The sequence below is a fragment of the Microtus ochrogaster genome (assembly GCF_000317375.1).
Source record: "Microtus ochrogaster isolate Prairie Vole_2 chromosome 14 unlocalized genomic scaffold, MicOch1.0 chr14_random_2, whole genome shotgun sequence".
NCBI classification, from domain to species: Eukaryota; Metazoa; Chordata; class Mammalia; order Rodentia; family Cricetidae; genus Microtus; species Microtus ochrogaster.
Genome location: NW_004949097.1, coordinates 6,358,515 through 6,372,703, shown reverse-complemented (window position 1 = coordinate 6,372,703; position 14,189 = coordinate 6,358,515). Strand labels below are relative to the sequence as shown.

The 14,189-nt window shown below is 40.8% G+C and overlaps 1 protein-coding gene across 1 annotated transcript in view; it reads right to left on the bottom strand.

Moving 5' to 3' along the window:
* Pik3c2g (phosphatidylinositol-4-phosphate 3-kinase catalytic subunit type 2 gamma) overlaps window positions 1-14,189 on the bottom strand; it is a 361,584-nt gene that overhangs the window by 1,525 nt on the left and 345,870 nt on the right. Inside the window, exon 33 of the mRNA XM_005364544.1 lies at window positions 8,774-8,899. Within this exon, the coding sequence (XP_005364601.1) occupies window positions 8,774-8,899 (126 nt within the window). The remainder of the gene's footprint in view (window positions 1-8,773; window positions 8,900-14,189) is intronic.

Sequence of the window (14,189 nt, the reverse complement as noted above, 5' to 3'; positions counted from 1 at the left end):
TGTGATTTATTTTTTCTCCAGTGAAGTCTTTTCAACTTTGCTTTCTAAAACTCAGGGTACTACAGTCATTACAATGACAGAGGTGTTGAGGCCAAGAAACATTGAAAGTGGGGTATGGATGAAGATGTTAATTATGAGATGTGAAAGGAAGGGAGGCCTTGAGTGGAATGCTGAAGTGGTTGTCAGGGAAACGTGTGACAACACATTTAGAAGAAAGAGTTTGACACAGTTCTACAGATTTGCTGTTTACAGCCACATTACAAGGGAGAAGGAAGGTCTCTCTATATATGCAGAACAGGAGGCAGCTTGAGAGGAAGGTCCCCAGAGAGCTGGGTGGCCTCCCCTGTGCCTGTAGATAGGGTTTCTGAGGAATTGCATAGTGTTGGTATCCCTTTGTCATCCCTGATGTAATCATTAAAGACTGGGGTTGAGGCCCCAAAGGTAATTCATTTATGACATGTGTTGCTCATGATTTCTTTCTTGGTATTGAATAAATAGAAGTTATCAATGACATTTGGTTCAAGATCAACCTGTTTTCTCTCCTAGACAAAAATTTACTTATTAAGTAAAAACTAACTCCATCACAGGACATGGAAAGCGATGTTACCTAGTCTCCTCATCCAGCTACTACATCCTACACTTCCATTCCACGTGGAAAATTATCTTCACTTTTCTAGTATTTCTCTTTGAAGTATGCCAAGCCAGATGTGGGGTTCAGGGATAATGAAGGATTTTAGAGAACGCTTCAAACATCCCCCAAATTCACTCCCTGAAACTCATGTTCTTCCACTGTAGCTGGATGCTCAGTGCTGCCCAGAAATCTATCTAGAACTTCAGGGTAAGTAGCCCCTTATTCCTTCCACAATGGCCCCCTTCAGCTTTCTGACTTCTTCTCCCCATTCTTTTCTGTAACATTTCAATAGTGAATTCCTCGTCTGTCCACAGAGAGAACAGACACTGGTCCTTCAGAACAAGAGAAGTGCCGCAATTCCAGGCAGTGGGTCCGGGGAAAGGTATGGCTCAAGGACTCTCTGAATCAGACAAATCAATTCTAAAAAGAGAATTTTTCAACAAAATATAGCAATAAGTTATGTTCACATGAATCTCTCATCAACTGTGAACACTAGCCTGTAAGCACTGTAGAAAATAATTGATGAATGAATAATGCAAGCTTTATGCCAAATATTCGACACTCATAAATAAACTTAAAATATCTATCAAATACACTAATAGAGGGATATTTTTGGCATCACTTGGCTAAAGAATATTCTTCCAGACAGAAGTGATTCCCTCATGTACTCAGAAAGTAGGAAGTCTCAGGAAGTGATTTTGAAATTTGCTATTTTCTGCACCAAATGTAAACCCTAGGACATACAAAGCTTAGGTTACTTGGTAGATTTTAGCCTCAGTAATGCAAATCATTTCTTTAAAGTGACCAAAGTTATAGCATTGATGGTATATAGCTCTTAATTTTTCTGAGTATCCACAGTGCTGATTTTCAAAATACTCTTTTACCATGCAATGAATAGTTGGTGGTCATGCTAGAGAAGAACACAGATGAATGTATTTCTTATGATGTTTTCACCAAATGACTTAATATGTCTTGCTATAAATTGAATAAACAGTATATATTTTTTAATTAAGTTTTATAGTATATACATACTTTTTTTTTTACCCATAAGCAAGAGGCAAATCTTCAGTTACTCTGACAAATACAGAATTTGTGGGCTTGGAATTGACACCTCAAATAGAAATCTTAGAGTGTAATGAGTTTCTATTAATTCATATAAAGGCATTCACTGGCATTATTTGACACAAGGGCCTAATAAATAATGCTACCGTGCATGTTCATGATTCTGGTGGGAGAGTAATAAAAAGAAGATCAGTGTGTCTGTGCTAGTGGGAAGACTATCAGGGAGGAGAGCCAGCTCAGCACCCCTGAGAGCAAAGAAGTGTGAGGGGATACAGTGTCCTATGGTGGAGTGGTCCTGGGCTTTGGGATCAGTCACATCTGAGACTGGATAAGTTATATGTTGTCTGGGCTTCAATATTATTTACATATGTAGGCACCTGCCATTGAATGAAAATATGTATCCTGAAACATTATTCTTTGGAGAACTTTGTCTTCTTGTGAAGGTGACTGTGGAGTTGCAGGTGACAGTAATTTAGGGGAGCCCTGTCTTAGGCTGGACCAATCCTCTGAAACTTGAAGAATGTGACAAACAATTTTTCTCATCTTGTGAACATCAGAAGAGTTGGGGCTGGGGAGATAGCTCAGCAGCCAAGACAAAGACCTGAGTTCGGTCCTCAGAATCCATGTGAAGGAAAACTAGGTGTAATGGGATGCAGTGGTGTCTGGTGTGTGAGGTCCTTCTGTATATGTATTGCTCTTTATTGGTTAATGAATAAAGATGTTTTTGTAGGCCATGACCTTGTGGTGATCACAGATTAATAGAGACGGGTTGATTTAAGATGTAAGAGCTAGATATGTTTAGCTATTGGCCAAACAGTATTGCAATTAACACAGATTTCTGTGTGATAATTTCAGGAGTCTGAGCGACCAGGAAATGAACAAGCAATCTCACCCAGCACATGACTTGGAAGATACATACATACATGCATACAGATGTGCATGCACATAAGTACACATGTGTATACACAGACAGACGGACAGACAGAGAAACACACAGACACACATACACACACACACTGAGAGAAAAAGAAAGAAGGGGGAGACAGAATGACAATGATGAATGAATGGTTCCGGCTTGCTGCCTGGACCTAGAGCACGATCCTTTTACCCTCACCGTCTTTTAGGTACTTTGCAAGAGAGCTGTAGGTAGAAAAAGCATGTAACATGCGTGCCCTGTCCTTTCTAGCACTTCCTTTAGAATGTTTCTGATAATACTCCCCAAACAGGACACTGTAGGAACATTGACTATAACCATGTTATTCTGTTACAGGGTAGAAATTCTACCTTCATTATGAATCCTTTAACAATGACAGTTTTTAATCAGATGTTAGAGGCAGCTGAGCACAAAGAACAATGGTATAAGGGCTAGAATTACACACAACTCTGTTTCTCAAAGCTGTCGGGATGATGCCCTAAGCAGCCTGCTCCTGACCCAGAGGCACCATGGGATTTCCATACAAAGGAGGACTTCACAGAGACTGCTGGCAAAACCTGCTGAAATGCATGCTGGGAAGTGTCAAACAGACAAGCCGGTCCCTGAACCAAAGCTTTGTTAATAGAAGGGTTGTGCCTCTGCCACTGGACGGACTCCTTGAACTAGGACTCCCTCTGGGGGGTTATGAGTAAAAAAAAAAGGAAGAATTATTTTAGTGAAAATTTTGGTGAGACATTGATATGCAGCATCTTATCCCCTTTCTGTGTCTCTGACAGGTCTACACAAAGACGAAAGATGAGACCAAGGTCTTTTTCTCTCACTCACAGTGTGCTGCGAGGCCTTGGGGGTTAGAGGAATCCCAGCTGTAGTGAGTGGCTGATGCAGCGAGCACGCTTTAGATGAGGTGGAAGAGCAGAGCTATTTAAAACACGTGGGTGCCATGTGAGAAGCCTCTGAGCCCTTTAATGAGCACCGGGTCTCCTCTAAGGACATCCATTAGGTTGCCCTTGATGATGCACAGAAATAAAGCAGAGGCTTATCACAGAAACTGGATCATCTATCACAGTCGAGGGCAGGAGAAAATAAGTCAGATGTAAAGTTGAATGTACGTTTTGTGCATCTTTTATAAGTGTCGCTGGATTGATACAGGTGAAGAACATGACACGAGAAAACCTGGAATCTTGTGACCTATTTCTGTCTGTGGCTCTCTAAATTCTACTAGCCTCTCACTGTCCCCAGACTAGCCTTGATCTGCTCTCTGATGCCCACGTTCCTTCAGGTTTCTGCTGGGTTGGATTCCATGCACACTGGGTCGTGCAAGTGTGGACTCTGTTATTTGTTAGTCTTTTAAAATGTGTACAAAATACAAACACTGTGTGTTTGTACTTTAGGCTGGCTTCGGCTGCCTGAAGGAATTGTAGTGTATCACTAGGTCACAGATTTAGGAAGAGCTAGGAGTATTTCAAAACCATCAGAAAATTTATGTTCACACCAAGAATTACAGAATATGCTTCACACATATGTACTTACTGCTGATTTTATAATCCATTAAGCTCTTGATAACTTAACTTCCAACTTATTAGAATAATACTGACTGTCTAGTGACTTTTTGTTATGTGTTTCCTTAGATTGCAAACACTGAATTGCATTGTAGAGACCTACTGTCCATTCATTCTTCCTGCCTCCCTTTCTCCCTCTATTCTTCCCTTTCTTCTTTCATCCTTTTTTCTTCTCTCTCTCTCTCTCTCTCTCTCTCTCTCTCTCTCTCTCTCTCTCTCTCTCTCTCTCTTGCAACAGCTATAGATTTGCTTATGTGTGTGTGTTTTACAGTTTCTGCGGCAGCCAGAAGAGCATCTCAGATATTGTTCCCTAAGCACCATCCACTGAATCCATTTATTTTTAGATAAAATATTTTGTGTGTATGAGTGTGTGCCCAAATGTGTATGTGCATCATATGTGTGCAGTGCCCATGGAGGACAAAAGAGGGAGTCATATCACTTGGAGCTAGAGTAACAGACAGGGTGAGTCACCATTTTGGTGCTGGGACATAAACATGGATCTTCTGAAAGAACAGCTAGTGCTCTTAACTATTGAGGAATACCTCCAGTCTTCTTTTAATACAGGGTGTCTGGAAAGCTTCTTGATAGTAAGGATGAGTGTCTTGTATTCAAGTAAAAAAATAGGTTCCATATTGTTGGACATGTATCTTTAGTTGTAAGCAGAGTGGACATTATAAATAAGACACCAAAGTATCTCTACCGATTTAGAGAATCCCTTGTGGGCATGCATGTATACATACTAACGCTTTATATAAATTTTACACACATAAATAATATGTGGATACATACTAATGCTTTATATGCAGTTTATACATATATAATCCATGTATGCTTACTAATACTTTATATATAAATTTTACACACATATAAAATTCATGTCTACATATTAATGCTTTATATACAGTTCACACACATATAATGAATGTATGCATATTAATATTTTATATACAGTTTATGCACATATATAATGCATGCATACTAATGCTTTATATACGTTTTATCCACACATATATAATGCATGTTTACATACTAATGCTTTACTTACTGTTTACATGTACATATATAGTATCACTTATAAAACTACTTGAAATATTTAAAGACAAAGCTTTTTGAAGTCACTAAGTATTAAAGATATGAGGGGAGAGGAGACATTTCCCTATTCTCAGGAAATTTACATGCTAGGTCTAAAGGTTACGAAGTATAAGAGCGGGAGGGCTCAGTACTCACAGGTCACAGCAGCAGAAAAGGGCAGAGTGGGATGACTGGCTGGAGGGGGTCATCAGGACCATGTGCAACTCTTAGGTGACTCAGTATGGGTTACAGTGACTAAAAAGGCTTGGCAGTGACTCTGAGTTACCAGCTTGCTGGGATTCAGAATCACCATGGAAACAATTCCCTGAACATGCCAGGGAAGGAATTTCTAGACTAGGTTTCCTGAGGCAAGAAGACACACCCCGAACGTGGGCAGCACCATGACCATCTGCCCAGAGTTCCTGCTGTCATGCCTTCCTCGCCATGATGGACTGCATCCTCCAATCGTGAGCCCACACAAACTTTCTCTTGAGTTGCTTTTCCTATCTACGTATTTGTCACAGCCAGGAGAAAAAGTAACTGATAAAAAGCCAATTCCAAATATTATAAATTATACAAATTCATTGTTGTAACATTTAAAATGATAAATTCATAAGGATAGAGATTCAGTCCCGGTCAGATACAGACAGGTGGTCTTTGTAAGTCTTGGATATCTCTGTTCTGTGCCTTGACTGTGGAATCAACTCGGTGACTCAACCAATGCTCAGAACTAAACATCTATACCTACAGAAGGGAACTTTCAGGGATGCTAAAGTTAGAATGAGCTATTTGGATCATACCAATGACAACTTCCTGCTGTCAATACAAACTACAACTACGCTAGCTATAACACTGGAGAAAAGATCATGAGATCTGCATTATTTTTTCTGACTGCACACTAATATAAAAAAAGAAAGGAACACTTGATGATATTCTTCCACATGAAAACAGAGGAAAAATTACTGACTTAAAATTTAAAGGATGTGAATATCACATTTAAAATTTTGGCCATCAGTTGGAAGTAAGGAAACTTCAAATAATTTAAATGAATGAGTGATGACTATGTCTGGGCAACACCCTAGGAAGAAATGTAGAAGATTTAATAAAACTATTTCACAGAACTGGTCCTGATGGTACAAGCATTTAACCCCAGCACTTGGGAAGTAGAGGCAGGTAGATCTCTGTGAGTTCAAAGCCAACCTGGTCTATGTAGCCAGTTCTAGGTCAGCTGAGGTTGCATAGTGAGATTCTGTCTGTAAACAAACAAAAATCAACATTTTGGAGGAGTAGGAGAACAACTTTGCACAGGGACCTCAGAGAGAAAAAGATGACTGGATTCAAGAGTCGGACAATGCTCTAGCCACAGCCGCACAGCTTTGTGCGTAGGTGAGCGTGTGTGTGAGTGAGAAGGCGGTGTCACTAGGAGGCATCTTTTGAATTTACACGCAATTAGCCCTGTCAATACTCCAACACTAATGAGGAATAGGCTCAGGTGATCCCACCCCAATCAGAGGGGCTGCTGGGATAGAGGAGTCATGTCCCTCTGGGGGTGGTGTGGTCACTCTAATGGATAGCCCCATACCTGTGTGCATGTAGACTGCACTAACTGGACACACTGAGTTATAAAATATATACATGTTCAAGACTGTCAAAGAATAAAAGCTAATCCCCTACCCTTCCTAGGAGAGGCCATCTTTTGAGATGGCAGAGAAACAAGCCTGTCTTCCAAGTGCCCAGGAGAACTTCACATGACATGCTCCAGCAAAGAGGACGAGGCGCAGGTCCAGCCTTTAGAGATATCAGGTGTGGTGTGCATACCGGTAACCCCAGCACTTGAGGTAGAGGCATGAGGATGAGAGCTACACAGTTATCTATGACTGAAAAACAACTTCCAGGTCAGTCTGGGTCCTGTGAGAAAGCTGGGGTTTGGGGAATCAGTACAGATACAGCTTACACTGTGATGGTGATAGAACACTTGGGAGTGTATCCAGACTTTATGAGTCTCTGTCACCATCCTTCAGCATCCATGGAGACTGACAAGGAGGTCAAGGGAATAAAACATTCAGAATTTAGGAGTAGCCGGTGTGCCTCACCCTGGGCACTGTCATCATCTGCAGCTCATTTGTAACTTCTCAAGAAACACACTTGTGCCACGGTGATTCTTAGGAAGTTCTGACAAAAATGGAATTTGGAGTTGCTACCCACACAGTTTTCAGACATTTTTATTCCATCAAAGGTTGATTCAATTTCTGTATGCAGATCCTTGGGTTACTGAAGGATGTTTTTGAAGGGGAGGCAGACCAGGGTGGACTATGGAACCTTTGCAAACATTTTAAGAGGAAGAATTTGCAACAAGTAAAAACAGGATGATGGTCAGAGAAAAAAGTTGAAAGAGCATTCAGAAAAAGTGGAACTTGGAGGCAGAGTGGCTTCAAGAATCAGGGTACCTTACTGACAGTTTGCACCTGCAGTGGGAGAAGAGCCTGAGGGCTCATTGCATTTATTCATCAGGAGTCTGCTAATACCACTTGAGTGAAGCCTTACCACTAAAGGTGAGAATCTACACAGCAAAGCATTAAAGGGTGAAAAGAAAGCAGTGCATTGAGAACAGCTTGCATAAGTCAATGGCATGAGAGTTTGGGGCTGGTAGTAAGGGAACTAAAGGTTGCTCACAAAGGCTGAGATATGATTCAACAGTGTCATTCTAGCACTCAGAGAGGCTGAGGCAGGAGGATACCTGCTAGTGTGAAGCCTTGACTGCATAGTATGACTTATCCTCAAAACACAAAACAGCTGAAATAGCAAGGGAGGATGCCTTTGTTTTCAGGGATTTCTGAGCAGACTGTGTGGTAGAACAAGCAGGCAAACAACCATGTCAGAAAGGAGGAGGTCCAAGAGAACAAACGAAGGGAAGTCATCTTAGAAAGAAACCCGAAGACTGGATGTGCTATCTGCAGCATGCTGTAGCTTTGATTTATGTTTTGTATGTTTATATTTTCTTTTTCATTTTGTCAAAAGATTTTAGGAGACTCACTGTTCTTCACACAAGGGTGTGTGATAGAATGATTAGGTAAAGAAAATCAAGTGCCCCAGAATAAGGCTTAAAAGAATAAAATGAACTTGGGAGAGAAAATACAATGGAAAATACTGGGAAAGTGTTAGTATTCAAAACGGCCCTTCCGTGCCTGCTGGAGGTTGGCCTATCAGAACTTTAATAGCCGAATCTGTATTTTCCGGTTCCCATAGCATCTAGAACATTGTTTGGCATGGTAGGACTATTTTCGACAACATGATTCCTTTATGGAACAATGCTTCCAACTACCAAAAGTTCTCCGTACTTGTGTGTGAAGCTGAAACAAACAAACAAACAAAAAACAAACAAACAAACAAACAAACCCAAACCAAACCAAACCAAACCAAACCAAACCAAACCAAACCAAACCAAACCAAACCAAACCAAACCAAACCCTGGTAAGAAAAGACAAACTACCTAGACAAGTGATAAGGCATACTTACAATTTCATTGTAAGTAGGGTCAGTGCATTTTGGAACAGACTTTGTTTTCCTCTTGCGAACTTCTCTGGGATGTGGTAAAAGATACATCTCAACATGGGCACTGGGCGCAGAGCCATCTGGAAGATGCTGCAAAGAAGAATGGCTATAAATATTAGTGGTATCACTATCAAGGAAAACAAATACCTGGATACTAAGTGGCCAGACCAGAGCTGGGTTCTGGAGTCATTAACGCTACTCTGGTTCATTAGCAGGGAAAAGAAGAAAAAAGGAAGGAAGGAAGGAAGGAAGGAAGGAAGGAAGGAAGGAAGGAAGGAAGGAAGAAAAATACTTGGCTGCTAAAAAATAATTTCAACCACATTGTCAAAGATATTTTCTATCTAAAATTGTTATGTGAGAGAATAGAATTCAAAAGCCCATCAATTACAGCTTATATTTTAGATTGAAATCTAATTTTGTATTTTTACAGAGAGATGAATATCAGTCACAAATGATGATAAAAATTAAGTATCTTGAGAAGATGTACAGTACTGAGGAATCTTTTAAATATCAAATTTAACACACTTCAGCCCAAACAGTAAGATGAATCCTTTAATGATCCAGGGGCATCTATGATGATATCACATTCGCATGAAGTTTGATCAACATAGAATCAGAATACACCCACAAGATTTTAAGTGGCTACAATTAATTTATGATCTAAGTGACTGCCAAGCATATTAGAGAATATTTTTAGACAGTGTCTTCAGTGGAGTAGTATGCTTGCTGAATGGCCTGCCTGGACAGCAATGTTGAACTGGGACTCTCTGACCCTCCTACCAGCTCCTCCCCTGCAGTCCCCAGTGTTTATTTTTAAGTTCCCATACCATATAAAATGATTTTCGGTGCACAGAGACTAACTATATATTAAGACTATCAGGGTTTTTTTTATATTTATTTATTTATTTATTTATTTATTTATTTATTTATTTATTTTTTTGTAAAGTGTGGCCAGCGTCTGTAGATTGTTTGGGAACATCTGCGTTTTATTCAAATTTATTGGTTATTATTTTCATTTATTATTTTTTGTTTATTAACTTACCATTTGTAGAGTGAGTCCACCATTTTCAAAAACAAAATAACTTAGAGAAAATGGATCTTATCACTGTGATCTTGATGAAATGGGCCTTTAGTAAAGAACTCAGTGAGAAATATTCATATGATTTAAACTGAAAAATGATTTAAAAATCAAATACGAGAGATTGAAAGTTTATTCTCATTATTTATTGTGATTATTTACAGCAATATATTATAACATTCAACAAATATTATTTAATACTTTAAAATCAATGTCGTTTACACCTTCTCTGTGGGCCGGGTAGTTATGAATTGGTCCAAATGCTCAAAGTCCCGAGCTCCTGCTACCCTGTCCTTTGCCCCTACCCAGACCTCATGTCCTGCAGCACCAGAGTTCCTGATGAGTTTTTATTGCTGTTGGGAACTGCCCCTAAGACCTGTATGTGCAATGAGTTCCATCTCTACTCCAAACTTTCATAAGACTGTTTAATAAAGAAAGCGATGACCAAGGCCTGATCTGCAGATACAGCTCTCTCCCACCGGTAGGCATCATCTTGAAGGGCAGTTCTAAGATGGCTCCGAAGGACAGTTGTAAAAGGAGATCATTCAGTGGGCAGAACTTCAAGCAGGGAGCACCTGCTTGGTTACTCTGCTTGGGAGGAGAAATGGCCAGATGTGTTTGTGTACCAGCTCCTGGGCTGGAGCCAATGGCTTGGCTGCATAGTCAGGAAACTTGGAAAGAGCATGATTGCAAACTTGGTGAAAAGGAAATTTGAACAAGAGGTGTGTGGATAGAATTCTTTGACTGGGGAAAAAAAGCCAAGAATGTATTTGTGATCTGTGCAAATTAGCATCTGAGAATGATGTCATCAGAGTAGGACGTTAGTAGTCAAGGGCATAAAGATGCCCCTATCCATTTATACTGATTACTTCTTCCACTTCCCAATGAGCCCGAGAAGAAAGTGGGCATGGTGGGTTTGATGAAGGTTTTTAAGGTCTCGGCAACGAAGATTCCATTCACCAAACTGACCAAATGTTGTATAGCAATTTTCTCAGAACTGCAACGTTTGGCCAAGGAAGGAGGCTGCCAGGTTTCTGAGGCCCAGGAAGCAAACTTCACATGTTTGGGAAAGCTTCAAGATTCATGAGGTCCTCCCCTACTGTTATAAAAGCAGGAAACCACTGTGGGGGAAGGAGATTTTGACCAAGGTAGTTGGCAAGCAGTTTTTGGTCCTGTAGAGCCACCGACAAGTGACACCGAGAGCTCCAGCAACAGAACTTACATATGTCTTTACCCATGTTGTGGTGAAGATTTTTAGTTTGCCGCTGCATTTGAGTAGCCCATGCTCCTGCAAGTAACCCCAGTGAAAACCCATTAGTGCACCAAATTGGACTTTGGTGCATCCTTTACTTTGGAGTGTCTGGGTTCCAAATCTAGGGTAAAGAGACAATTATTTTGTGTCTTTCTAGGAAAAGCCTCACATAAAACCAGGCTATGCCCATGGTGGTGTGACCAATCTGCCCAGAAGGGAGAAGGCTATTGAATCCTGAAAATGGCACCATTCCCTGAACCAAGCAGCTACCTGGTGGCAGGGATATTGATTTGGGCCACTTCCACTTTGGAAGGGTAATGTTCCCTTTGTGTTGGGATAGATAGGATGATAAAGATTTGTATACAGCACTATTCTTTTCATGCAACACTAGTCCTGACCACGGGACTCACTTCAACAGCAAAAGAAGTGAAACAATGGAATCCACTCCTTTTTATAATGTTTCTAAATGGCCTAAGATGTTTGTCATTTATAGAATGGTTGAGTGACCTTCTGAAGACTCAGTTACAGCTCCAGGTAGGAGATATTGCCTTGCTGAGTTGGGAAAGTCTCCCCAGCAGGGGTATACCTACTATGTAGCATCCAATACATAGAACTGTGAATCTCCTTTACCAGGTTCATTGTTCTCATGGTCAAGTGGTGAAAAAGGGACTGGGACCTCTTACCAAGATACCAATGACCCACTTTTAACATTTTTATTTATTGTTGCTACATGTTATGTTCTCTTGGCCTAGAAAATCATTTTCCAAGGAGACATGTTTCTACCAGAAGACATAATGGTGACTCCACTGGACTGGAAGTAAAAACTGCCTTGGGCTATGCTATTCATTTTATGTCATAGTATTTAATCTCCAATGTATTCAAAAGATTAAACATCAATGAAGTATTTTTCCTATTTGATGCATTGTGCACATGCATGAGTGTGTGTGTGCATGTGTGCATGGTGAAGGGGGTGGACAACATGCCTGAGTGCATTCGTGTAGAGGTCAGAGGAGGACACTGGGTTTCCCCCTTTCCTGTTCCCTACTTGATTTTTTGAGACAGAATCTGCACTGACCCTGTGGCTCATCATTTTCTTTACATAAGCTGGCCAGGAGGCTGGGTACACAGGTGTGTGCTACCATGCCTGGGTACTGGGGATCAAACTCTGGCCCTCTCTTCACGCTTACATGTTAGGTGAGCACTTTATTGACAGAGCCATCTGTCCAGCCATTTTAAATCTCCTTTCACCTATTCCCTTCCTTCGTTTTGTATATCACTGGCTTATTTGATGACACTCTCAAACTGATTTGACAACACCACTTTTCTTCACACAATGTCTGGGGATCCTTTCCCTTTGCCTGAAGAATAAATTGAAGTGACCAAGCTGTGAAAGCCTTTTCGTAGTAGCCTCCATCAAATGCCACACTCAAGCTTCTGGTTTCTATTTCCAAATCAGTGTCCTTGAGAGGATCCTTAAAAATCCTGGAGTTTTCCGAATGACAGGAGACCACAGGTTTCAGCGTGAGCCAGGAGTGCTTTAAATGTGAGCATCAGGCTTCCCTTGTCATTTAAAAGCTTTAAGTGCAAACATCGATTTTTCGGTCCTGCAGAGAAACTCTCCTTCCTGTGTAGCTGTCTCCTTCTCAGCATCAATTCCTCTCCCCCGTTTCACTGGCCTCACATCCTCTTCCTTCAGGAGCTCAAATAATTTATTACAGGCGTCACCAGCTGTCTCACCATCAAGCAGTTCTCCATTTGCTCTTTGCCCTTATGTTTATGCAAATCAACTTTTACTTTAAAATCATTACATGACTCTGACTTGTGGATCTCTCTCCTTAGGATTTTGTTTTTATTGTTTTTGACTCTGATTGTCTTTTGACCTTCACAAAGACTGAACAGAAACCTGGAGAAATGTCCAACCCCTCCTGAGCAATGGGGAGGTTGACTCTATTCATGGTGGGTCATAGTAAAATAGCATGGCTCCTTTTTTTTTTTTAGAATTTTGTCTGATGTTTCTAGAAAGTGCTCAAAAGGTAATATGAAGCCTTATCAGTTTAGTTTTTGTGGTGCTTCCGGCCTCTACGTATTCTAGGCTTGCATTTGAAATTGATCACAAAACAAGCAACAGCCGTAAAACCTTTCTCATGTGTGTCATCTTAGGAGCCCAGAAGTTCTTCCCTGGAAGACCCCTCTCATTCTGCCCGTCTCCGGAGGCATTCCTTTGTACTTTTTTCCCTATTACTTATTCACAAATTCTTTTACAACGCCTTATACGGCTCATGAATGTAAAACTTGGTCACCCGCTGAGCGTGCTAATTTGGAAAGTTCTGGAAACTTCCATGTCTTGGGCCTAGCTGGAAGAAATGGGTCACTTCAGGGTATGCCTGATAGTGTTACAAGTGCCTCTGCTACTTGTTGAGATGATAAACTTGGTGCTTCCATGCTTTCCTGATCCGGAAGCTCTGTCTGCTCATAGCCCAGACACAGAGGAGCCAGCTGCCCATGAACTGAACTCCCCTGAAATTCTGGGCCCATGTCAACAGTTGTGCGAGGCATTTTGTCAAAGCAATAGAAAACTGATGGATACCTTTAACCCACCTCCTTCTGTAGATTCTTTAGTCTCAAATGGAAAGCTTGAAATTTTTACTGAAAATTTGGCTTCTCTTTACCGTTATTTCTAAATAGACATGTTCTTTTGATTCCAACATTCTCTCTAACATGGCTTGGGAATTAGTAGTTCCAAAGACAGAGGTGTCTGAGGACGCATTCTGAGAGATGAACTGTCAGGTGATCCTAGCATTTTACAAAGTTTTTCACAGTGAGTACTTCCACACAGCTAGGTATTGCCTACTATACATCCACACTGTACAGTGTAGCGTACTACTTTGTGGCTATAAATTTGTACATCACTTGTAAGTGACTTCGCAGCCAGTAACTTAGTCAGACCACCACTTTTCAGAAAAGTAACTCATAGAGTTGCTTCAGCATTAGCTGAAACCTGTATCTTTGTATCTTTGTAGCACTGTAGGATCTTCAGGGGAACAACAAGA